Source organism: Sylvia atricapilla, chromosome 2 (assembly GCF_009819655.1).
Source record: "Sylvia atricapilla isolate bSylAtr1 chromosome 2, bSylAtr1.pri, whole genome shotgun sequence".
Classification (NCBI taxonomy): Eukaryota; Metazoa; Chordata; class Aves; order Passeriformes; family Sylviidae; genus Sylvia; species Sylvia atricapilla.
The window spans coordinates 44,653,916-44,681,269 of NC_089141.1; the positions used below are offsets into that span (position 1 = coordinate 44,653,916).

Sequence of the window (27,354 nt, forward strand, 5' to 3'; positions counted from 1 at the left end):
TTGGCAATATTAAGAACACTTTATTTTAAGCCTTATGGATTTTGAAAACACGTACAAATAAAATACTTGTTACAAAATTCCATTTGCTAAAGTTTCTTCAGGAATATACATCAAGCATGACCCCAGCACACAGAAAAATGACTTTTACAGAAAGCATTACATAGAGCAATAAATGTTAGTGAAACAGCCAGTCTTTCCAGATGTTTTACAATGAAAAGTTCTCTTTCCCTTTACCACATCTAATATTTGACTAAGTTTTAAATTTCTTTATTTTAAATAGCCATGTCTGGATTTAAAATGTGTAACCAAACCAACTGTGGAAGTCAACAGGCACTCAGAAGCCCCAAAGGGGAGAGTAGCACTATTTTTGAAGTTCACTAGTTCAGGGGTAAAAATCCCTGAGAGACAGAAAAACACTGAAGCCATTTTCTTCAATGGAAAGATGCTTGTCAAGGGACATTGTCAACAGACAGATGTAGAGATAAACTGTAAGGCTGAAGAGCAATAGTAAGACAAAAGAAAGGAAAGCAATCTGCAACACTAGGTAAAGAGGAATACTTGGTAGAGCAGCATCATGAGACTTCACCAAGGCTGCTTGCTTGCAAGAAAAGCACTCAGCAGAAATATATGCAGAGATACTAAGCACAAGATATGTACGAGCTTGTAATTAACATGGGAAACAGTGTGTGCCAAAACTATAATCCCACTTAGTTATAAACAGTATCCAACTGACCTCAAGAGTTAAAATACAAACAAGAATAAACAAGATATTGTGCTCCAATTTCAACGTCACCATCAGGACATTTCTTACGTGAAGCCAGTAGATTAGGAAACACAGACCCATATATGTTTTCTGCTCCTCAATGCCAGTACAAAACTGCTCAGCAGTAAGCATTAAACAGACCAGGTCACTGAATTCCTTGGGACCTGGAAACTGATCTCAGATGCAGTATGTCTCTGACCTTCCACCTCAAGTCCCCGAGTTCCTGCTGGACATCAAAACAGCTTTACTGCTTCTAGTTATGAGTCATATCCCTGCAGTGTCCTGTTCCTTGCTACATGCTGTGACACAGGTCCCCAGTTACATCCCTGTCCTTAAGCCTATTGTGCGTACAGAAGCTGCACCACTGAATGACGATGCCGTGCTGATTTTCAGTGCTATTTAACATGGAGGCAGGTCAAGCTAGCTAGATCAAGCATGAGTTCACTCACACTGTTCACTAAGGCTGATGTGAGCCTTCAGAACAGTGGAAGAAAGCCACAGTACTCTCAGGTTATTGAGACATCCAGAGCATTAAGAAGCCCGTTACATGTGACGGACGTCAAGCACCACAATAAGCAACACTAAGAGGAAAGTGTGGCGTAAAAGGTGAAAGCAAGTCCAAGCAGACTTCAATCTAAGGATTTAATCCTAAAGGTTAATATAGGTTTCACAACCAGTACACTTAGCCTATGATCAGCCACAGGTTTAAAACTATTATTAAATAAACAGGAGTTCTAAGAGGAACCTTTAGTTTCTGACCTAAAGATCTATAAATATCACTGGGGGGGATGATCTAGTTTGAAATCAGATTATCTTTAAACTAACTAGAAAGCAATCATGCTTACAAGAGGCCTTCATGCCTGTCACACTTGCTCCAGAACAGGGCAGCACACTAAAGAGCAGATGTTGACAGCATGTGCCCTGTGCTATTTTAACATTGAGTTTCCTTATATTATTTATATCACTTCCTTAAGAGGACAGTAGTTAAGGCAAACTACCCCAGACCCACTTCAGCCTAAATGCAGCCAGTTTTGTGCTCAGTTTACCAGATTGGGAGGAGCAAGTTCTCAGAGATTCACTGATGTGTTACTTTATCAAAAGGCCTCAGAAAAACAGCAACTAGAGAGGAAGAACACGTCACCTGTCCCAGCAAGGCATTCTCTACTGCGCTTACCCCGAGGAGGAGACACATCAAACTGTCACAGTTTGATTTGGGCTAGCTTTCCCTCTGCAAAACCATTCTATTAGGGCATTTGTTCCACACAGGGATGTGCGGTTTTATGGAAGGACTGCTGTTCCAGTTCTCTAAAAGGACTCTCCAGACTTCAGGCTTCTGCCCTAGATTTAGGTCACTAGTAATTGGACATGTGTAGAAAATGCACAGGCTCAGTTCAGTGTTGCCTAATTAATTTCTTAGTCTGTTGATTTGGCAGTCGCCCTACAAAACAGAACAGTTGGATACTTAAAATTGTATGGAAGAATACCTTATGACACTAGCAAGCCTCCCAAAAAATAAGCCCAACTCTTTTGTACTAATGAAATAAATATTTTAAATTGCCTGGAATACAAAAGTGAAATCAGTTTTCTCACATGAGACTACCAGCTTTGTTGATTAAAAGAAAAAAAAAAATCAAGTACAGCACAGAATGTCAAAACTCAAAAACTTCACCTAAGGAGACCTTCTTACAACGAAGTACAGAACTGACAGGTGCCTAGCAAGTCTAGCAACCTATGGCGTATAACCAAATGTACCAACTTTCTGTCTGGGACATTATATTCCCAGAAACTGGTGAGCATACCAACCACAAACTAACATCACAGCCCAAAAGAGAGAGTTCTGCACATTATTTTGATCTGTATGAGGTGCCTTTCAGTGTGTAACTGCTCTTGGAGTAGCATATTCACGATGAAGAAAAGCTCATCCACTGAAACTAGACTTTAAATTCTTTCTATTTCTAGGCTTCTGTTGCAATTTTTTAGTCAACTTGCCTGATTTTTAAAAAATCCTTCCTGAAGGACACAGAACAGACCCACTGTGCTGAGTCTGGGCTATCCTGCCAAGCTTTCTGTTGGAGCTCATTTGACTACCATCTATTCACTTCACCACAGGTCCCATGTGCTTTAGGTAGTTTTGGCTTAGGCCTAAACAGCAAATGAGAAGAGACAGATGCCTCTCTGCAGGAACTTTCCTCATTGGTGACCCTGGGGGTTGAGCTGGCAGAGATACCTGAACCTTACAAGGTGGTTGCTCTACAAAACAGCCTTATAAAACTCTATTCACATATTAACTAGACTAAAATATTTACTTCAGATCAGGAAGTACTGTATTATTTTTGATTGAGAAACAAGCACAGTGCCTGAGCAGACAGTTTTATGGCACTTTAAAGGTGACCTAACATGCCTACCTTGATTTCAAATAAAAACACATTCCAGTTCCTTTCCCTAAGAAGTGAACTCTGCCAATAGAAAGGACCTGAAATAAAAGTCACTGTAACAGTACTGAAAGGGAACAGATCTTCTCTACAAAAGCCTTGTATACAGGGGCACTGAGATGGCTGTTAAAGCAAAAACAACATACAGTGATACTTGCAAAAAAGCTTAATACAATCTTTTGAGTCTATAAACTCTAAACAATAAATAGGAAAAGTGTACATGGCACACCAGAGCAGGTAAATATTAAAACAAATACAAATTGGTAACACTTACTTATATTGTCAGCAATAAGTTTGTTTCACTACTGTGATATAATACAAGCTTAATATACAAGATGTTTTTACAAAGGAAAACCACAGAACAAAGTTAATACAGAAGGTGAGGGAGAAGGGGAGATAATAAATAACAAGGCACAAAAACCTCTCTTGCTGCAACCCTGTAAGGCACCACTTGTGCAAACATGAAACTGTCAAAACCTGTAGTTGGAGACATTCTAAATGTGCTTAAGGAACTAGATAATGTATTTTAACTATGACACTAGGCTTATATCTTTGAAAATAAAAATGCTTATGTTTCAAAAATCAAATTAGTGAAATGGGTGCATTGATAGCCAAATACAAGACTCCCAGCTGGTTTCTCCCAGACAGCTCCGCAAGTGCATCTTGATCTTGACCTATACTGGCCTTGCTTAGAGTCCTGGATCCAATATGGTGCATAGGGAAATTCTGCCAAATCATGTCAAATTGTGCACACCAGTAATTGTGACAAAACACACTTCAGGGATTAGGACGAGGATGAAATTATTTTTGTTTGAAACCAAAAATTATTTAAATCAAGACGCAAAAGGTCAGTAGCATTAATCTAACATAATTAGAGATCTTAATACCCAAAGTTATAATTCACACCTCTATTTAAGATCTGACCACCAACATTTTTCTTCCTTATTCTCTTACCTGCTCAGAAAATCTATCATGAGACAAACTTTAGAAAAACCTTCTCCCTTACCAAAAGATTACATAGTTAAGCACACAAACTGTAAGATTCCCCCTTTTTTCTTATGTTCCGTGACCTCTACTGCATCCTGCTAGGAGAAGTTTTTGTCCTGTCTCCAAATACATAAAAATCACCAGATACTAAAATTACTTCAAATATGCACAGGTTGGACAAGGTTTCACAAGATGAGAAGGGTTTTCACAAATAACCAAAGTTTTCTTCTAATGAAACATTCAGGAAGCACTCTTTTTCTCACAAGCTTCAGACATATGACTTTTTTAACTTGGGAACAATGTCGGTAGACTACATTTCCAAAAGTTTTGCTTGCATTCTTGCACCTTGAATAACTGCACAGCACATGGTAAACAATCTGAATGAACCTGATTAATCAGTTATTGGCTAGTTTTGTTTTCTTTTGTGACATGTCTTATTTTACACTTAAATATCTTGCCACAAATCAAAACACTTAAGGTCAGACAACCTGCAGCTTTAATGAAGCGCAATCTACCGAGCTGCCAGAGAGGAAAAATCAGGTCAATCTACTACATTTTAAACAACAGAGCAAATGGAAGAAAAAACAGTCTGAAGTTATAAGGTAACATTCATATAGCTATTTGCTGAAAGGCTGCGCCACCTTAGGCATGCTTCATTCTTTATATTCAGTTCTGTTTTAAGGATATAAAAATTTGAGCAAATACAATGTAAACAGAGCCAGTAGACTGCAGTAGTAAAGGACAAAATCACTGATCTGACAGGTTTAAGGCCAACTGTTTATGATTTGAAATATGTCATACTTTTGCATGGCACTTAATACACTGTAGGTTAGTACTGGGTGACACTAAGCACATGAATATGTATTCATATGAGATATATATACACGTAGCCTCAGTTCTTAAAATAGAAAGTTCAAGTTTTCTTGTCCAGATAAAATCAATTTGTGAAAGACCACCTGTGGTTTCCTACACTGAATAAAGTAATATTACTATTTAAAACAATTTAGTGCAAACTGACCTAAGTCAAAAGACATAACACTCCTTGATTTTCAGTCACTACTTACCAAATGCCCCTATTTCTTTCAAAAAGACAACTACACCTTTTTTTCACCCCCCTTAAAAGAACAGCAAACACGTGACAACTAGCATGCTGTTCTAGGCTACATTAACAAAACTTGCTGATATACAAATCGTGTTTTGGTCATGCAGCACAGACCCATCCCAAAAATGGCCCATCTCTCCGTTTAATCAGTCCAGAAGAACACAGTGCCAGATGTCAATTAGCAGGTCATCCTGGCCACTCCATACTCCAAGCTGACCACAGCAGGCTCAGCTTTGGAGAATTCGGACACAAGTTCACTGTAGCGATTGTCTGCTGTGTTGCTGCCCTCTATGGTTCGCACGGCGTCATTCATTGGCATCGGCGGCTGCTCCTTCTGGAAGCAGGGAGGGGATTTCAGTGCCACAGGGGCAGGATGAGCCGTCTGCTCCTGCTCCTTCTCAAGGACCACATCTGACTGCCCGTTCCTCTGCTTTATTTTCTGAAATACAAAGAACAGTTACTAACGGCGGGCCTGACTCTTTACTGATGATATTCTGCTTTTAAAGGAAATCTTCTTTTGCTGGCCAACTCAGTGTCTGCAGAGCTCTGTTACATACCCTACCTTAGATACCTAACAGCCTTGCTAAACGTTAGGCCACTCCTTATGACATTCTTCCCTAGAGTTTACAGAAGATGCCACAAGCATTGCTTGTTTAAAATTTGCTGAAGGGCAGAAGACTAAGAATGCCTATCAATATACCTGGAGAAGGAGAGGTTCTTCCAGGCTGGCCCCTTGTTTGGTTGCTGTCAAGGTAAGATGGAAATACTTTCTAGAGTAGAAGCAGAGGAAGACAGGCCTTGGTACTGTAGCAAGCAGGGATCTTGCAATCTCTTGAAGACCATGAGTCTCCTAATGACAAAGCAGCTTGATATCTAAAGCCCTTCTATCCTTCCTAAAAACCTTCCAGAAGACTTTTCCTTTAGATCTAAAAAATGCCAATACAGTTTCTTCAAATGAATGAATACTCTAAAAAAAAAAAGGAAAGGAGAAAACAATGTGTTCCTGCCTGTAAGCATGAGCAAGAGAATAGGAAAGATTAGGATTAAGGGATTTTTCAGTTATGTGGTTTGGATTGTTTGCTTATTTCACTTTTTTTTTTTTTTTTTTTTTTTTTTTTTTTTTTTTTTAAATTCAAACTCACCCAGTAACTGTGAGGTTGCACTAGTTAACTGAACAGATTTGTCTGTTGATGTGTTTGTATTTTATTGGACCTGAGACTAAAACCAGAAGACTGGTGTCTCTTGGCATCAACCTTTTATAGACGGAAATGCCAGTAGCAAAGTCTGCATCAGGATTTCAAACAACTACATCTCATCATCACTCAAGTGAGAAATGTAGGCTCAGGTGATGTTAACATCTTGGAATGAGGTTCTAGAAAATTCAAAGCTGAGACTTCCCTTTGCCTTTTACTTATTCTTTAGATTGCTTTTTGAGTTTTCTTCACCTTGCTGCTTCAATTGTATGAATTTTTTAAATATAAAATTACGATTTGAAACAAAAAATAGATTAAGTGACCTGCATTCATTACTTTACAGTAGGATCAATCTAATAAAATCTTTCCTCCTAGAAAAGCTGTACTTCCCCCCAACATAATATACAGGAGTTGTGTTACCATTTCTGTCCACACACAAGTATTAAAACTGATAACCAGTAAACTTCTGCCCTTCAATTCCTTAAAAGGCATTATTCTGAAGTTTCAGCACCTTAACTGACTCTAACAGAAGTATCAATCAGCCTTTTCTGATTGATAGATTGTTTACTGCAGCACCTAGAAGTCAATTATAAATATCTGATCTCTGGATTAAGTCCTGTCTTCATAAAAAAAATTACCACGTTACATGACACATAATTATGATGACTTCCAACAGCATGCACCTGCATATGTAGTTAAAAGAAGGACAATACTTACTGCTTCCATTTTAGTAGCTATAATAGAAATAAAACATTTTCAGTCTCATTAGTTTAGCAACACAGCTGTAGCTACATGGATACCTTATTATCCAATACAGTTTAATGTAGGTTTAGTTTCTGTGAAACTTACCTTCAGTAAGGCTTTGATAGCTAGCTTTGATAGCATCTTTACATAATAGAGCTCATTAATAAAGCAGAATAAATAGTGCCTTAGAGCACTCATAATAGAAACAAGCAGGGAAAGTCCAAGTCACCATTACACAGATTAAGTGCTAGGCCATACAGCAGTGACATTCATGGGAAAGCCAGCAGCACTGAAACAACTAAAATCTCAAGAACAGGTCACAGGTACACACTCATATTTTGTACTACTTACAGCTTCCAGTTCTTTAATGTCTTCCTCCAGCTGTTTATTCTGCTCACTCGTATTCATGATAAGGTTGAACACAGACTGCCTGGGATGCATACTTCGATCAAACTGATGGTACATATTCCTCCAAAACCTGCACAAAACAGACAGCTTTAACTATGCAGGATAATGACAGAGCTGAAGAAAAAATACTGTATCTTCTTTAAACTTACTTAAAATTGAATGATACTGTATTAGGCTCCAAAAGAGTCAGGTCTGGAGAAAAGTCTGGATTATACAGAGGATTTTGGTATTTCTTCTGTTCAGCCAAAAGGAACGGCCACAAGGAATAAGTCTTCTCTTTTAGTCTTAAAGCAAAAAAAGATGGAGGTAAACACAGTGACTGCAAGCAAACAAGTAGAAGATGCTGCTTATGGTGTGCAAGTTTTGCCTACTTGAAATAAATACTTTTAAAATATAATGGAAGAGGAACTGATAAAAACTTCACAGAAGTCTTCTCCAGCTAAAAGCATTGAAGATATCCTACTAATACTTTTAAATGAGTAGTCTTGAGCAGGCAAGAATTTCAAGGTTACCTAAAAAGAGACTGGGAGAGAAAATGACATGATAATTCCAAACGTAAGCTTACCTACTTTTAGAGCAGAAAAAAACCCAAAAAACAGATAAACAGGAAAACCTTAACTTTCCCTACAAAAAATATGTGATTTTCTACCACAATTAGAAAGACTTTCTTCAGCATGCAAAAGCACAAGAAACACTACTGTTCCCTGATGCAGTTCAATACAGGTTTCAGTCCTACCAATCCTTCCTCTATTCAGAGTCTAAGATGAAGCAGATTCATGGAAGTTCTTAGTCCGCCAGAATAAACAAAAGACACATTACAATGAGCCTGCTTACTTGAGCTCTTCTCGTTCTTTTTGACAGTTTCCAAGGAAGTTACCAAACTGGCATGAATGGACATGTTCATGGATTTGAAGGAGGAAAGCTTCATTGTACTCAAAGGCTTGTGGAAACTGCTCAGTCAGATTCCACACACTTTCTAAAAACTGGGTGAACACTGGCGAGATCTCTTTTGGATCACCATCCAACTGACAACACCTGAAAAAGATTCCACAAACAGATTGAAACTGGTTTAAAAGTTAGAAGAAATCAAGGGAGTTTTAGCTGCAATTGTTTTTAAATGACAGCACCTTAATTTGATACTAGCTTTGATTTGAAATTGCGCAGCTAACTTCAAGAACTGGGGCAACTTTTGAATAGAAATAAGTCTATATTTAATCTGTTTTTCTGACTTATAAGTAATCACACATCTATATCAAGTACAAAATAGCAACATAAGACAGTTAAGTTCCTTTGTGTCTAATACTCTCACAGTCAACATCTGGAGTATATCAGCTAAAAGCAAATTACTAAGCAGTAAATAGCAGCAAGGCTATTATCATAGCTGATGACAGGCAGATCAAGGGAAAAAACAGAATTCTTAACATATAGGACTTCTGAAGGTAGGTGTGACTTCATCATCAAAGTAAACATAAGTGCAAACTTATCTTTAAAGATACCAAAACTATGTGTTTCATACTGCCTAACAGCTGGGATGTAGCTTTAGATTGGCACTGTCTATAAAGACCTTGCTGCAGTCATCAACTTCTGCAAGCAAGACCAGCAGCACTAAAAATTTACATCTGCAATATCAATCAATCCAGTAGATATTCCAATAAACTACAGTACACTGTAGGCAGGATGAGAAAGTGCCTTGTCTACTGAAAACAGCTTACTCATTGCTGAACTGGTGCAGTGTGGCTAGAAATGCAACATCTACAAGCTGGCTTTTGTTTAAGAATACTTAGCTCAATTTGCTGTATACACTTTACTCTATTGGATGAGTGAACTACCTGTCAGAGAACTTGTGCCCAAAGGAGATCCAGTCTTTCTCTATCAAGACCTAGAGGGTGAAAAAAACCAAAAATCTTACGTAAAATATTACTCAATCTTACACCTACACTATTAACCCCACAGGCTATTGATACATTATACTGTAAATCTGAGTCCAATAAGTTACAGTGGAAATAACTGTTTATCACTTCATAGCTTCCTGATTTTCTTGGAAGGTTTTTTTCACAACTCTCAAAGCACATTTGTAAAAAACTATTAAAAATGTTAAGCAACTTGCTAATGAGGTAACTGATAATTTTAAGAAAAATGTTGCATGACTTCACTAGTAGATCATCAACTTTCTATGGCAGAGTAAGAAAAATGTTAGTATTGCATTCCTGTTATAATAGTTTACATAAAACCGCATAATGTATTCTTTCTAACATCTATAGCAGTAAGTTTGTTCATAACAACACTACCTTGTTTTATCACTTTGGTCACACTATCAAGCACCAAAAAGAACACAGGACCTTCACAGAAATTCAACTGAAAGCAAGGATTAACCAAAACCCCAAAAGATTAAATTACTTCCCTAAAGATTACCAAACACATTCTCAGTATTCACAACAAATTAATCATTTTCTAATTCTTCCTCAACTTCACTTTCAGTGCTTGTAATATTTGTGGCAGCTAGTTTTAAACAATATACTGAATTAGTTTTATGTCCTATCCTCAAGGAGTTCCTGTAACACCTTGCATTGCAGAACACTGTTGATTTTCCTAGTCTAAGATTTGGAATAATTGTACTGAAATTCTTCTCTCTTTATAAAAAGACGAACAAATTTAGGTTGCTTAGACATCTCCTAGTCTCTGTCACTGAGGGAATTGTCACTTTTAGATTTAAAAAATGTTGTTTTGGAGACAGACAAAAATGTTGTTTTACAGCAGCACAGAGCTGCTGTAATTTAGTATGTGTGCTACCTCACATAAGCAATTTGGAATCCTTCTATGCCATAGATAAGGGACTTGTTTGGTTGCAAAAGGCAATCACTGCAACATTCCTGCAGGGCGACTAAAGCAATCTGCTATTTGTATTTCAGATTTTTAGTCTTTAATTTTTTTTTTCAAGTAGCAAAGTATTTCTATATGAAATAGTTATCAACATACTACAAATCACATTTTACACTTTTAACTGAAAAAAAAAAATCACTAAGTTTGCTCCCTTTCACACTCAAACATTTTACATCCTTTCTTTACCAAGGAACAACTCAACATTGCAATGGTCTGCTTACCATGAATCCTTTGATTGTTCTGTAATAGGAATCTAACAAAAGAGCTCCAAGGGAACAAACTTGGGAAGTCCTATCCCAGCCATCCGAACAGTGCACCAATACACTTGCACTCTCAACTGCTACTGCCTGCAAAACACAATTGTTTCTTAATCAATGTTCTTTTCTAGACCAAAGTCAAAAACTAGTAAATAAATTTAAAAACCCTGTATTTATTTCCAACTCATAGCACATGCCATCTTATTTAACAAAGCTAGAAAAGTGTTTACTATGAGGAAAAGATTTAATAGCATCATAAAGTTGGAACTTGCCTCCATGGAAGTATAGAAAAGTCCTTGAAAAGAAAAGGAATTCCACTACCACCTTTGCATAAGCTAACCTTTACAGGAGTTCCCAGTTCTCTCTCTCTCTTTCTCTCTCTCCCTTATAAAACCAAATTTACAAGAAAACCTGCAATAATTACACATTACTGAGAACAGATTAAAAAAAAAATCAAATTATGTCAACCTATCATTAATGATAGCACTCGTTCATCATTATGCTACATACAGTAAAGGCCTCGGAAATGCTTAGTAGCTTGGGCTGAGAAATCAGCTCCTGTTGGCTCAGACATTTTTGAGGGTCATCACTTTTAACCGAGATAAAGCCTTCTTATTTCACCTAGCAAAAACAAAGATCCAGTTTTTTTCTTTACCCACTACGATGAGATCAAGCCCTTGGCTTCCTAAGTGCTTGGCAAAGGCAATTATTCCTCTGAATTATTCACAGAATCCTATTTCCTTGCCAAATGAAGTCAGCACAGCCACCTTGGCTGCTCTACAATTACTACCACAGTTCTATTTTTCAGAGTCCACTAAACAATAGTTTTTACCACCACCAAACTGGTTACACTTTTCAAAAACACCTAGAGAACCAGGAAGCATAAGAATCCCTTTGTCCCCCAACAAGATGACTAAACAGCATTCAAAAAATCCCACAACATTGGCTGGAATATTTAATATCTCCAATCATAAAGAAACACATAATACTTTAACCAGCATATTAGATGTACTGGTATATATAGTAAATACCTATATCCAAAAACATCAATTGCAGGATTTTACATGCTACATAATATTAAGCATAATTTTTTCTGATTTTGCTCATCAAATAAAGAAGCAGCCTGCAAGTTACCTTGGCTAGGAAGACAGCAGCATCCAACACAGCTTTGATGTGACGCAGCCACCCAGAATTCTCCAGACCAGACAAAAAGTCATTGACAGACAAACCCCTTGTGCCACTGACTGAAAGAAACCAAGAGTTAAAAAACCTTAAGCAGTTGTAGCTACCTACACCCTGCAATGTAGAAAGAAGACTAATTGCATATTGTATCTAATCCCCTATGTTCTAAGTTGAGTGCTGGTTTCCTGAAAGGTAATACAAAATGTTCTCCAGTCAAAATTCAACTCTGTAGAACGATATAACCATGAGTGGCAAGAGTAAGATCTTTGTGTCTTTTTGACAAAACAACATTCCAAATAAATACACTGGTTATCTCCACTGTTGTGTCACTAAGGAAGGCACTGCAAATGCCAAAGGCTCATTGGAAATACTTAATTAGTACTAGTAGTAGGGAAGTAGCTGCATCCAGACAATATTCACAGTTCAGAGTAGTCACACTGCCAAAGTTTCATTACCTCCTGCTCAGGAGAATAAAGTAGGTGCAGTACAAGAACACAGGGATGAATAAAATCCATTGAAATTTTGTCTACTTTCATACTTGGCATGCTAAATTTTGACTGATCTCTACCATTCTTCCCTAATACACTTGGATCCTGTAACAATAATGTCAATTCAGAGAGCAAGGAAGAACTCAGAGGAAAGATGCTCTGCAGTGTAGCAGCAAGAGATGCAGAGGTAGATTGAAAGATTCTCACACAGAACCAATTCACATATAAGACAGATAACCTGGTTCTTGTACAGTTTTCAATAGTAACTCTCACAGTTACCTTACTGTTCAAACATGACAAACTTCCGGCAATTAAAAAAAAAAAAAAAAAAAACAAAACACATGCTGACTAACATAACTTCAGCTATGTATAAATCTAAGAGAAGACATCCAAGGCTGTTAGCTACAAAAATACAGTGGAAGCCTACTTTCCACTAAGCTTAACAGCTAGACTTGGATCTTAAAAGTCTTTTTCGAACTAAATGATTTTATGATTCTAAAGCATTGGGGCCCAAATGAAAATAAAAAGGTCCTGTAGATGGAAGTTAGCAGTAGGGATACCACAGCTGCAAAATCATCTTTATCTCTGGTCATGGAAGGAAGTGAGTCAGCAGCAAAAGCAGAGAACAAAATTCACCAAATCATTCTGTGATGCAGCTTCATATTCAATCAAGTTCCCAGATGTACTGAGGGCTATAAACTCAAATCACTGCCTCCAAGAGCTTCTCTGTATCTGCACTACATTTTCTCGGCTTTCAGCCAAACAAGTTTTGGTACACTCCCCATTGCTCAGGAAAATTCATAGTGCCAAGTGCTGCTGAATACTAAAAGAATGACAAGGTTCCAAATAAATACTGCAGGATCTTTTCTAAAACCCACAGATCATCATAATCTACAAAACTACCTAGCAAACCACAGCACAATGAGGTAACAGAACATCAAGAAACCCCAGGACAGAAGACATACTTTTAAAAATTAGTCTGTAACTATCAGTAAAAGAAGTAAAAACAAGCTAGCTTTCCCCTATCTTTGAAATGCATCATTAGGCAAGAGTTCTGCTTCCAAAAGATCTGGCACGTGGAGGAAATCAGATGAGAATGTGAGCTAGCTGAAAGGATCAAGTCATTCTCTGTACCAGTAGTTCCACACACTTGATCAGTCACAACAGTACACAAACATATCCACCACTCTATGGTAAAGGAAAGAAACTGAGAATAGTGAAGTATCTGGAAATTCAAGCATCTGCAGAAAAGGAACGGGACAGACAAAGCAATTTCTAGAGATGTTCTTCATGGCAGCACACCTACACATTCTGTAACTTCTGATTTAAAGCACAAGCTTTCCAGCTAGAAAAAAAAAATGGGCTTCCAGCCTTCAGTGTGTTTTCACCCAGATATTGCTGTCAAAATCTGCTTTTGATCACTATTTTCAGCTTGGCAGAAATATTTCTCCACCAGTATTTCCCCTTTTTAGCTAAATTTCTGTGTTTTTATAAATGACGGCAGAGATAGGAACACATATGCTGAGCCCTGAGAGTTACTTTCCATTTCTGTGAATTAACACAGGCAATTTTATACTAGTTGGTGATTAAATCAATTGCATTGATACTGTTCCAACTCTTATATGCTGAAAAAAAGTTATTTTCCAGTTTCCTAGGGATTTTAAAAGGTCAAAGATTATTTATGGTACCATTTATGGAACCACTAAGATAATTCAGCTACTTCACAAAAAACAGGATTCAAGATAGTTCTGCATATATGAATCCCACCATATAAAACACAAGCCCTACATGCACATGAGCCCCAAAACATCAACGTTCCCTTGCTTGACTGTCCTTATTCACACTACTAGCAAAGCCTCAGGCAGCAGTTCAGGAGGTGACTAGACCTGCAGAGTGAAGTATAGCAGGTTGCAGAGAGGGCTGTTTTTTTTTTTTTTTTTTTTACAAAAACCCCCCACCTAGATAATCCCTTGCCCTATACAGAAAACTTCACATAACTCACAAAACCCCCTCAGTTAACACACTTCCACCACCAAAATATATGCAACAGATTGCATCTGTTGAGCCTTTCCCCCAAACATTTTCTGCGGAAATGCTCCCTCTTGACATACCTCAAACCCTTTTGCTTATCAGAATTGAATCCTGGTATGCAATATTGTAATTTAAATATGTAAAAACTGAACTTTGTACTTTATGTCACAGCTACAAATTTAGACTATGTGAAGTTTCTCCCATGAGTGTTGTAGTCTGCTCATCGATAGAATCATCATGTTCATACTGAAGAAAACTATTTTAGAAAAGTTTTGAATCACTGCATGTAAGATATTTAAGTAACAGCTGAATCCAAAATGAAGAATTCACTGTAAATCCTCCTAGCATGCTCCATGGTGTAGTCCCATCACAAAAGGATGTTGTCTCACATTCCGCTTTCCAGTGGAAACTTTAGATTCTGAAGGAAATCAGGCAGACAGACACAGAGCCAAGGAGCAGGACACACACCAAACAATGAAAAACAGTTGTTATAAAAAGCCCAAACAACTGAGGGCAGTCCCAGTTACAGTGGTGCTTGAACAAACAGTGTCACTGGTATCCCACTCTGATTTGAGAACATTCAGTTCAGCACATTCAGGGGAAGTGAGTAACAGAATCTAAATGGCATTTTCCTCATTTTAAGTTATACACCATTTTTATGGCATTTTCTTCCCGATCACTCCACTGATGGCACATTTCTACAAGGGGCAAAAGAATAAATGATTGCATACACCTCTAAATTTTAAGGGTCCTCCCTACCCCTGAAGATGCTCCTACTCCTAAAGTGGCATTCAGCAAAACTACAGTGAATCATATAGACTGAACAGAGGTAAACAACTGTGTTCATTTACAAAAAAAAAAAAAATCTCTCAGCTAAATAAAATATTAACAGAATTATGAATAATACACTTCTGCCTCTCCATTTTCACCATCAGGAGGCAGGCAGTGGTATGGCGAAGAGCTCAAATTTTGTGTGGACCATATGCTTATTGTGAATTCTGTGGAACAAGGCGCTCCTTGGAGAACTGATATTCTGTAAATGAAAATGTATCTACAGACTCACACTTGGAAAACACAGCCGTCTCTCTCACTGACATGCTAACAAAGCTCACTAAAGACGTATGTGCCATTCAGTTTTCTTCGAAGTAACTCCATTCAGTTGGGTTTACAGTCTGGAGGTCAAGGTTTAAGGTAATTCCCTACCACAGAGCACATCAAACTGGTACTAAGCACAGAGCTGGAATAAACAATAGAAATGTCAATGGAGTTTGTGTAACCTACTATTAAAGACTTCAGAAAAACACTTAACCTGTTTTCAAACACACTGTTTAAGTACAGTTAAAACATACCTTCCAGGAGTTTTTGCAAGCTGGATCTCATTACATGAATATTTTCAATGCCAACAAACTGGAACCTAATGTTTGAGTAGTTGTCTTCGTTCTCATAGCCCTTCCCAGCAGCTCTGTTAGCCATTGCATTAAGCTTAAAAGAGGAAAATAAAAATACTGGAAAACATTATTGGAATAAAAATATCAAATTAAGCAACAAAAGTCAAGCAATTTCAATTGAATACATTGGGGAAAAAACCATAAGAGCACATAGTATAAACAGATTCTAATATAGCTTGTGGCAAATCAGCTTGAAAGCATTGAAAAAAAGGATAGTTATATACATATTAAAAAAAAGTAGTAGTCTATATTTAGAGGTGACATATCTGAATAATGCATTCAGAAATTCCTGTTCTTTTCTCCATATTCCTAGCTATTAAGCCTTTACCTGTGTCCAAACATTTCTGAGTAAAGACACGACAAACATCTCACCTACAAAGGAAAGAGTAAGACCCAGACATTTTCAGCTTCTGTGTTCGGACACCTGAGTGAAATTAATACCAACTGAAATGAAGATGGGTCTAAAGAGTGGAAATTAGCCACACATTGTAACACAAGTAATAACATAATTCAACTGCATAAAGTGACAGAATTCAATCTAATTAGACAGTGATTTAAGTATGATGAGGCACTGGAAAACATTGCCCAGAGAAGTTGTGGATCCTGGAAGTGTCCAAAACCAGATTGGATAAAGCTCTGAACAACCTCATCAGAGAGGCTGGAGATGATGTTTCTAACTCATGCCATTCTATGATGACCTCAAAATGCCAGAACAGAATTTCCTCAGCTTCCTCCTTTCTGAGCTAGTTTGTACAGATCATTTACACAGAAATTAGTACTCTCTCTCATTCCAAAAGAAACCCCATTACAGCTCACCATTTCACAAATATAATTTCAAACAGGATCCCAATCAACTGTTCACTTATTAACTACGATTTAAGTGAATTTTAAATGCCCCTCTCAAAGTTCAGCAGTGAATTTCAGCTGAGTATTGGGACTGGTTTAACTTCTTCAAGAAAGCAAGTAATTAAACACCTGAATAGAGAGGCCTAACCTTATCTTTAAAACATTTTTACTCTTGATGGACTCATACTTGGCTCCAAATTTTTCAGAATTTTATTATATCCTGCACTCTAATATTCAGAAGGAGAGGCTTGTCTGTAGCACCCCAAGCCCCTACCTTTGGCCTGGTGTCCATGACATACATGTGGCGATTTGAAGGATTTGCTTTACTGATGGCTTGTAACATGTGCTCATCTTCCAGGCACCTGGCACTGAAACCTGAGAGAGGTTGACTGCATCTGCAAATTGCAGCCTACCAGAGACAACAAAGAACAAATCAGCGTCACTTTAATACCTGTAATTGAAGTGCTTTGCAAAATCTCAAAAGACATTGAAACCAATTGTTTCATTTGGCAGATAGCACCAGCAATCTGAATGAAGTTCAGGTGTTCCAACTTTTTAAGCACGTCCCTTGGAAACCCTGAACACAGTACCTACAACTTAAATCTAAAGATTCAGCTAAACAATTTTTCAGGTTCATCTTCATGGGAAAAGTGTCAGTTTACATAAAAACTCCCAAAAGCAGTCTGGAAAAATTACATTTCAGGAAAGCAAGCTACTCCCCTAATATGGAATGAATTATGTGTGGTTTTACTAACGTAGGCATGATTTTATTATTGCAAGTACAATTTATCCTTTAACGTAATTTTTGTAATGTGATTTTCAATGATAGAAGATATCAAGTACATCTTCCAATACACAAATAATAAAGTAATTATGTTCAAATCCATTAATCAGACAAATTCTTTAACTCATCAAGGTGACAGTACTCCTCCCCTTCCACAGCTGAGACAGGTATGTGCTGCTTTACACCACCCTCTCTGCAAAATCTTATTTCCTACCCTGTAGAGTTTTTTTTTTACCTTGTACCTAACCCAATCTATTATTTTGTTGGTTCATCTGTTTGGGTTTTTTCCCCCCATCATTTTGACCTAACAGATCATATTTCTGATATATCAAGGAAGACAGATCCCTTAAGAGAAAGCTATCCTCAGTTACATTCATGTTACTTTCTGAAAACTTCAGTAGATTCAACTGATTATCAACTAACTGATTGATTACTTAAGGATTTCTTTTAAACTGGCAAAGCTTACTCCACATCCTGTCAGGCACCACTCCTGTCAGCTGTATTCAGGGTTATTCTGAGTCACACCCTTGCCATACAAGTCACTGCACTGGAACCTCCTCACCAACCCCTGAACTACTGCCAAGTGTTGCGAAATAGTATTCAGCACATCAACACTAAAAAAATGTGACACTATACCTCTTTATTTTTATGATAATATGACAACACTGGGAATCTTCCTTTGCTCCTGAACTTGGAGCTACCAACAATTATGGGCTTGCTTGCAGTTCTGGGAACATAAAGTTCTCTAGGATAGGTTTCACAAATCTGAAAGATACAAATACACACAAAGGATTTTACAGGCAAGACACAAAGCCTAACCTAGTTTTATTGTATTCAATTTGAAAGATATAAGGTGAATTAAGACCCGAAAGATAAACACAACCATGTTTCTTTATAAAAATGTAATCAACTCAAAGGAGACAAGCCATGGATGAAAGTAGTACGAACTAATTGCACAGCTAAGCATAACCAGCGCTCACTCTCAAGAATGCAACTCTGCATTCTTGAGAACACATAAGAATGTGTTTCAAATAAAACACTGACATTATTTCCCTCATTTTTAATAGTTGCAGACTACAAAGTAAGGTGAAATCTAATCTCAAATTCAGCCACACCACCACAATCAGCACTGCAAAATGCTGAAGTAGAATCCTGCTCTGTTAAGAGAGACCACAAATCTGCAAAGCACCAGAATCACCAGGGCTGGGCTTCCAACAGGTAAGCATCTCCCGAAACAACCCCAAAGAACCCACGCGTCCACACTCTCTCAATGGGGCCTTGGGAAAAACTTCAATTAGGAAGTTGTGTGTCTGCACGCTGGTTAAGGAGTAAATTCTCTCAACCTACAAGTTTTTGCTTATATTGCAAGCCAAGTGATTTCAGAGCAGTAAGCTGTTTTCTACAGACCTCATCAGAAACAGATGTAGAGCAGAAACTGTTTCCATTACAACACTTACCTTGTAATCACGATTTGCATCAGACAACTGCCAGTAATCATTTGGCACTCCCATTCTCCTATATTCTTCTGCTAGATCAATAAGCTGCCAACCTTTGACTTGCTCAGATTCATTTTGTTTTGGATTATAAGAAAAGGCATAGAGTTCTTCATATTTTGCTAAAAGGTAAGGAATACATATTGGAGAGAAAGTCTCAGGTACCAAGATTCACAAAAGCAAGACTAAACAATAGATACTTGACATGCCTGAAATATCTATTCTGCAACTATCCTACAGTTAACTGACAATTACAGATACTTAGTCAGAAGTAGGTTATGAAAGTTTTCCTGAGTGTGCTTGACCTGCTTAAAGAAGACATTTCTAAAGCCATAATGGTCACAAAATGAAGACTGACAAACTTAAGGCAAAAGGCAGAATGATTAGAAGACTTCATAGGATCTGAAAGAACAAACTATTTTGGGAGGGAAGAACTGAAATTTACATCTACTGACTGCAGTTTCTGTGTTCACCCCTTGGTTAGCCGCACTTAAAACCCTTGGTGATACAGATCACCTGGGGTGCTGGCTCAGTAAGCAAGACAATGCCACATCTGCTGCCTTAAGTGATCTTTTAAAGGATGAAGAGACTACCAGACAAGCAACCCTCCAAAACCACGCAGCGATTGATTATCTGCTGCTTGTCAATGGACACTGATGCCAGGACTTTGAAGGAATGTGCTGTTTCAACCTTTCCTCACACTCAACATCCATCCATGCGAACATACAGAAACTAGAAGGATTAGTAAAAGACAAAAAAAACCAGAAAAGTCTCTGGACTGGATCGACAACCTCTTTGGACAATGGGGATTGACAGGATGGGTGGCTTCTTTGGTTAAAAGTGTTTTATGGATTTTCATTGTGATTGTTATTGTATTATTTATGTTCTCATGCCTCCTACACTGCTTTAAAAGAACGGCTGGTGAGGCTTTTTTACTAAATATAAAAGGAGGAGTTGTTGGGATGGGCGGAGCCCCAGCTGCTTTGCCCTGGAGAGGGCCAAGCTGAGGAGTTAAGAAAGAAGTTCACAACTTCACCCAGAGCCCCTAAGGCAAAAGACAAACTTTCTAGTCACGGCGACCTGTCCGGAGACCCACAAGCCCCCTCGGGATCTTAGGTAGATCTGTTACAGCTTATTTGTTTTGTACTCTTTTCCTCCCACCCTGGTGTCCCATAAAAACCCCTGGGTTTCCTCTGGTAGGCAGAGGTATCTCGTCCTTGGACCCCTTTCGCTGGTACCTTTGCAATAAAGTTACCACCTGCGGAAATTCCACACAAGACCTCTCTCTCTCTCAGCACGGCCGGCTAAAAGAGGGGCAAACTCACAAGGGCAGGAGCTGAGAGCACTGAGCTGAAATCACTGCTCTGCCCTCCTGCTGAGAAGCCCCTCTGCCAGCTGAGGAGCGCCCTGACCCCCCAAGAAGCTGTCTTTAGCGAGACATCTTCTGGGTGTGGTTGTGGCTCTCTGGGTCCCAAGCGGCGGACCCCTCGACCAGCTGGAATAACTGATCTTAAAAAAAAGAAGTTTTAAAGTTCCCCTTAAAAAAAAAAAAAAAAAAAAAGAAAAAAAAAAAAAAAAAGCTTTCAAAAACTTTGTTTTTCCTAGTATGCTATTTACTTATGACAAGATGGCATTTTGCACTGCTCTAAACACAAAGCAGAAAATGCTAAAGACCATACTGACAGAAGTCTCTTGTAAAACTGAATTTGCGACGTTATTCTAGCATCAAAATTTCAGCTTTATTTTGCTGAAACTGCATGAAATTAGTAACAACTGATTTGCTTGGTGGATTTTTAATCTGTGGAACACACAATTAAGAGAGACTATACAGATTTATATCCACAATTTCAGGAACAATACTAGAAAGGCAAAAAAAAATAAAAGATTTCTCATTCTGTTAAGGAACATCAGTGACACACAAAAGCCAGACAACACAGCTTCTGAATTTTTATGCAGGTTAATATTTAATCAAAAAACCTATTTATATACCAAACCCATGTGAGACTTTACATAACAAAAAAAAAAGTATATGATTTGTACACACCACTTCTCCCAACTTGTTATCTAGGCATATACTGCAAAGTCTTTTACAGCTACAAGTGTTACCTGTTCTTGAGAGCTGAAGTAAAGAATTATAAATGTCATGACAATCCCTCTCTCTGGGTACAACAAAGTGAACTATCCTGAAGTTCTTGCACTGGATGACAAGGGGGCAGCCAGAAGTAGTCAAAGGAAGTTTTTCCACTGCAGCAATGTGATGATGTAGTATCTGTGACATACAGAAACTCAGAGTAAGCATGCTGAGGAAAAATAAGAACAGCATACTATTTAGATGAGCAGCTGTAAGACAACACACTAAAAAATGCTGATTATGGATTTTGACTAGTTTTGTCAGTCAGTTTTAAAAAGAAATACATTTAGTAGCAGAAATTCAAGATGCCATTTTGATCAGGACACTAAAACGTATAAAACTTTGGTTATTCTCTTCTGTAATTTTGAAGTGTCCTTCTAACTGCAAAACTGTAAAACTCCATTGTTGTTGCTCAGTTTTCTTTTAACTATGTTAACTGGTTATATCTCACTAGGCAGGGTCCAGACAGAATATCTATAGTTTTTAAGGATTAATAGAAACAAACTTCAGAATTTTCAGACAAAATAAATGAAGTAAGGGAAAAGAATTCAATGTATGAAAAATACAGGAGATCCTAAAGAATATCAGAATTCCAGCATTTAACAGGTATAGATGGAACAAGAGCTAAGAAAAACACTTCCTGTATTATCTACTGTATTAGATAAACATGACAGCTTCTCAGCTGAATGTTTCTGACCACTTTAACAGCACTGTCACAGCAAAGGACATACAAAAGTCCTCCATAGATTTATTTGTGTGGCAAATCTACACAAGATTTAGGCAAATACATAGAAAGTAACAGCTGTTCAACGGTGGGAAGAAAAGCACATTACCTCAACTGAACAAGATGTTCTTGATAGAATTTCCATTACCTCACTGAAGCAATCAAATCCTCTTAAACATTGATCACAATTTGACAAGCATCTTAAAACTATGCTGCCAAATATGCATTTATAAAGAGACTATCTTGGAGACATTATGATAATTATACTCGGGTACTTGCATTATCATCAGAAACGCAGTACTTGGAGTATAGGTTCAATTTCCCCAAAATGAAACCTTTTAATATAGTGCATAGGCAGATGCAAGCAAGTAATGCTTCTGAATCATGTTCTCCCCAAAAACCCATTTTGTATGAAAGGATAATAGTTTGGTTTGTACAAATTGTACGTTGTGTTCAAGAACAAATAACAGAAAAATCAATTTTCTTGAAAGCACCATGAGGCACTTAGACATATATCCAGGATACAAGATTAAGGGTAATCAAGGAAAATATATCTACAGAAAAAAAAATTAATGACAGCCAGGGAGATATCTCATCCTGGAGGATGGAAAACTTAAGGAACTAACTCAGGTCAGGTGGCTGGGCTACAGTGGGAGCCACAGCTTGATGTCCATATGTGTGCCATCAAGGCACTGAGCATAAAAACTAATGGGAAATATTGCACTAGCCAGCTTTGATTGCACAACACTGGCACTGGTCAACAAGAAGCTGCAGCCCCATCTGAAACCTTTTATTCCAGAGATCAATACTTGCTAAGAAACAGCTGCTTACTGCTCTAAAAACCTGCATGTTATATTCAATATTCCCCCAACCTGAGATCTTAGGATTTTTGCTATCTCATTTAACCTAGATAGACTCTAATTACAAGGTAAGTTAACTCTGAAATTTTAAACCTGATGCTTAACCTATGTATCAGTCTCCCACTCCTGCCTCAGAATTATGGTGCAAGTCAATTATTTAAAGAAAACCACCACACATGCATTCAGAAGTACAAGTGAAGGCTACAAAAGAAATTACAGCAGCTTAAGGGAAAGTCAAAATTTTCAACATGACCTGATTTCAACTGCAGCAGTGTCACGCAAGAGCATAACCTGTGAATTATTAACTTATTATGATACCATGAAGGAGGAGAGTAGAGCAGCTAAGAACATTTTAGTAAACACATTCAACCTTAGATCAGGAAGAAGAAATGCATCTGGAGAACCCATGCCTTTGAGCCACAAGCATTCATTATCCTTACCCATGTCTCTCTCTGGCTTGAATCTATGAATAAGAGATGAGTTGCTGTAAGGTACAGAGTTCCCGTCAGTGACTTATTGCTCGTGCTGAACCTATCCAGTAATTTCACTTGCTCCACCTGGAACAAAAAAGGAGGGGCGGGGAATAAAACTTGATTTTTAATTTCTGCAGAAATTTAAATCCTAACTTAGCAAAGGTTTTGTTAGTTTGTGCAACAACTTTGAAATTGGTAGGAAACAACACAGCACAAACAAGGCTATTCAGGCGAAACTAGAGTGGTCATAAGCTTTGAGGCCAGCTAACTGAAATATTCTGTTTCAATACAAAAGTATTAAGCTTCTTTTAGTTTCAGGTTTTTTAAAAGTAAGGATTACTAATTACTAAGCTTTTGTACTGCTTCCCCAAAACACCGCAAACACACACTAGCAATTTCCTGGTATTGAGATGCCAGCACTGAATTAACAGCTGATCTCAGCAGCATGCTTTATTGGCTGTCTGAACACTCAAAGCCATAAAGATTATGTTCTCCTGACTTTCATTTTAGCAATGTATTGTCTTTTATAAATTCCCCAACTTCAAAAACCTGTATTATTATAACCTTGTCTCATAGACAAAATACATTCTTAATGAAATGTAAGCATTATACTAATAATTTCAAAAATCTCCTAGAAATTCAAGGACTGTGCTGGCATTTGAAGCAGATAATTCAGGCTTGACCCTCACAAGGTTGAACGACTCCTTCTGGTTTTCTATCAACATTGTTATCTCAATCCTATGGAAAATATTTCAAAAGAAAAAGTATTTCTAGATAGCTTGCTTTTTATCTGCTCCTCCTAACCACAGAGTTAGGCACCACAGAGTGCTCTAATAGAAACAAGCATTACATGATTCCTTGTGTGCAAGAACAGGAAAAGGAGTGTTGCAAATGCCTTATCTCCACACATTCCTCTATTTCTTGGCAGCACTGTCTCATTAATACCAAGTTAAGCTCTGAGCTACCACTAAATGCATGGCAGAACTCCAAAAACTTCCACACCAGCAAAACCAGCACCCAGAGGAGGTGACAAGGAAAGCCAACATCTACTGTGTTCATGTTAACTCATTTTTAATTGCTATGTACAGGAATTCTAGTAAATACTAAAATGCTTTTAGTATTTACCTACTAAAAAGCACATACAAACCAGAAAAAAACTATGTATTTCTTATGATCTAGAAAGGCCTAACTCTGCTTTTGAAAGTTAAAAACATAACTTAATGAATACAAAACAGAATGAATGAAACAAAAATATATACTAGAAGTCAGCACTAGGATAATAGTCTATATTTCAGTTTAGAAAGAAAAAAAATTGGAAATTACATGCATCAGTACATCAAAAAACATTGTGCTGAAACCACCAAGTCCTCAAGTATAGAGTAGCATAAGTGAATACACCACAGCCAAAACAGAGAATTCATACTGGTCAGATCTGCAGCAATAATTGCTCAAATACCAGGCACTGCACCTCCCCAGCAAATTGAGAAGTGCACAGAAACTGCTCCAGCTTTGCTCCAGTAACACAGTCCACAAAATCCTGGCATGTGAGGTTTCCTTATCCTCTGTGTAACAAGGCAGCTTTTCTCCAAGCTGTATTTCTACATTAGATGAGGACAGGCATTAGTGCTCCAACTTTCACTTACTTAGGTAAAGTCTTCAAGAATTCTGAATGTGCAGCCACAGATAAACTTTCCTTAAAAACAACTGATATGTTAGCAAGATTCAGGCTCCATAGGTGACACATTCATTTAAACTTGACTCAAAGCAGTTTAAACAGGTCCTCAGCTTATTAGACACATCCTTCTTTTGCTGTTTAGTTTGATTTAGCAGTCAAACTAAGCAAAACTTTCCATCTCCAGGAGAAAAATCCAGCAGTGTTTTCACTAATACAGATTTGACTAAAGAATTTTCAGTTTTTTCTACCACATTTTGCTGTAAAATATCCTTAAGGATACTACCAAGATTCATTGCAAAACTACATATTTTTTATTTCACCACCACATTTAATAAACTGAGCCTAATCATTTGTTGCTACTTAAATATAAAACTCTCAGAAGTCATTTTTAAGTTGACCTCACTTCCTTATTCAACATAAAATCTCTTGAACAGTTTAATTTCACAAAAAGCCACACTCAATTTCAGGTAGCTGTGCTGACAGTTCTAAGAAAATTTTAACTTCAACATTCCTAGCAAACTGAAGCTGGAGGAGGTACAAAACCTATTCCATCACCTTCTCCTGGGGATAGCAGCTGCCCTGTACAGCAAGACTGCACTGTTATTTCAAGTTTATTTCACTACAACTTAACTAAACTGAAAAAATGGGAATGCTGCCAGACAAGAAAAAGCAGGGATGTCTCAAAACAATTGGTATGAGATCCAATTTTAACCTGCACACAAACTGATCCTTCAAGACCCACAGTGCAGGTTGTACTTTACTTTTCTTGCTTCCTATACCTGTAAATTCTTGCCTATATGCATTTCAATCTATCTGGATATTCGATAAACCAACAGCTTACAAAAAGCTAAGCAACACAGATGCAACAGAAAAAAAATCACACTATTTCTTACCATGGCAATTATTTTTTTAAAAATGCATAATTTTTTGGCATGAATTATAAAAATAATTGCTTCAAGCAGTAAGTCTTGTATAGAGCTCATTTCTCACTTCAGTTATATTGCTACGTGAAGCATCTTTTCCCCCAGCAGGGCCCCAGAAACACAAGGCAGAAATATAATCACCTGCAGACACAAAGAAGTCCTGCAGCCTTGCTATTCTCAATTTCAGGTCTGAAACTTAGAGATACTCTGATCATCAAGACTCGTTGTCTTTAGTGTAGCTTTTATTCTGGAATCAGCTACTGACAGTAACAATACAATATTAGGTTTCCAAACAAAAACTTTCATGTTTGTAAATAAACAAACAAATAAAAAATGATAAAAATTGATAAAAAAGCTTTATCTCCAATCTGTCAGCACGGTGCAAGACTAATAAAGTGTCACTAATGGTAGTTTCATCAGAGAACTTCCTTCTGTTTCACATGTACATGAAAAATAAAAGCAGCTCTACATATTTATATAAAAGTTATGTAAGCTATTACTCGAAAAATTCAAAAGCCTGTCCCTTTATGTAATTATTGGTTATAAATTTACTACTTGGACGTGAACTATGAACGCCCCTTTTCTAAACGTATCCATAAATGTACTTTAAAGTCAGACTACCAGGTTCAGGAATCAATCACAAATTCCAGGACTCAACAGACAGGGGGAGTCTTTTCAGCAACCTTGGCAGTCAGGGATGATGAGCAAGGTGACAAAAGTACTGTCAGAAATTTAACTCTGTAGAAGCTGTGACTTAAAATTTTACTTAAAAATTAGTCACAAAAGAAGAGAAAGACCTTTCTTTTGCACTTTCATTATACAAGGAAGACCGACACATTAAAAATAGCAAATAAAAGTCAGAAAAGTCCAAAACGTCAACTAGAGCTGAGCTGGCATGTTTTTTAATAGCCTAACACATCACACATGCACGGACGGCCTGCGTATTGAACAACACACACTGGAGTCTCTGAAAACGAGAAAACAAATCACTTGTTTTCACAACCGATTAGCCTCCAAAACTAGAAAAAGCTGCACGGAACCATATCCAGATCACACAAAACAACCGCAATCCCCTCCCAGCTCGCTTCTCCTATTCCGCACTCCACCACAGGAACCCCTACGCCGGGATGTTTAGCGTCTTCCCCTTATTGCAGACACGGGGCCACACGGGAGCAGCACGCCCAGAGCCCTGCGCCCTTCCAGCACTGCACGGGCCGCTCCAGCGCTCCCGGCGGGGCGGCACCAGCCAGGAACCAGCAGGAGGGAGCGAAAACAACAACGCCCTCGGCCGCAGCGGACGAGCCGGGCCGGGCGGGCCCTCCCGGCGCCGGCTACCCCAGCTCCCCGGCCGGCCCTCTCCCGCGCCGCAGCACCGGGCGTACCTTGGTGGTGCGGATGTGCTCCATGGCGGCGCCGCCCGGCCGCAGCCGCCCCCCGCCCGCCGCCACAGAGCCGCGCCGCCGGCCGCTGCGCTTCCGGGGCGGGGCCAAGCCGGCAGCGGGGCGGGGCCAAGCCGGCAGCGGGGCGGGG

General features: G+C 38.2%; 1 protein-coding gene across 3 annotated transcripts; it reads right to left on the bottom strand.

Annotated features, from left to right (window-relative positions):
• On the bottom strand, positions 1 to 27,296 carry MTMR6 (myotubularin related protein 6). 3 transcript variants are annotated; one of them, XM_066313078.1, is made up of 14 exons: positions 27,207 to 27,296; positions 23,194 to 23,310; positions 21,145 to 21,307; positions 19,003 to 19,160; positions 18,182 to 18,310; positions 17,036 to 17,170; positions 15,817 to 15,949; positions 11,901 to 12,010; positions 10,731 to 10,856; positions 9,459 to 9,508; positions 8,464 to 8,664; positions 7,779 to 7,913; positions 7,573 to 7,699; positions 1 to 5,723 (listed from the first exon to the last, which is right to left on the bottom strand). In XM_066313078.1, exons 1-14 carry the CDS (start codon positions 27,228 to 27,230, stop codon positions 5,463 to 5,465), a joined length of 1,869 nt encoding a protein of 622 aa, XP_066169175.1. In that variant the 5' UTR covers positions 27,231 to 27,296; the 3' UTR covers positions 1 to 5,462. The 3 variants fall into 3 exon arrangements, with proteins under 3 accessions (XP_066169175.1, XP_066169176.1, XP_066169177.1); XM_066313079.1 differs by lacking the exon at positions 10,731 to 10,856; XM_066313080.1 differs by lacking the exon at positions 7,779 to 7,913.
• Between the last annotated feature and the right edge of the window lie 58 nt (positions 27,297 to 27,354).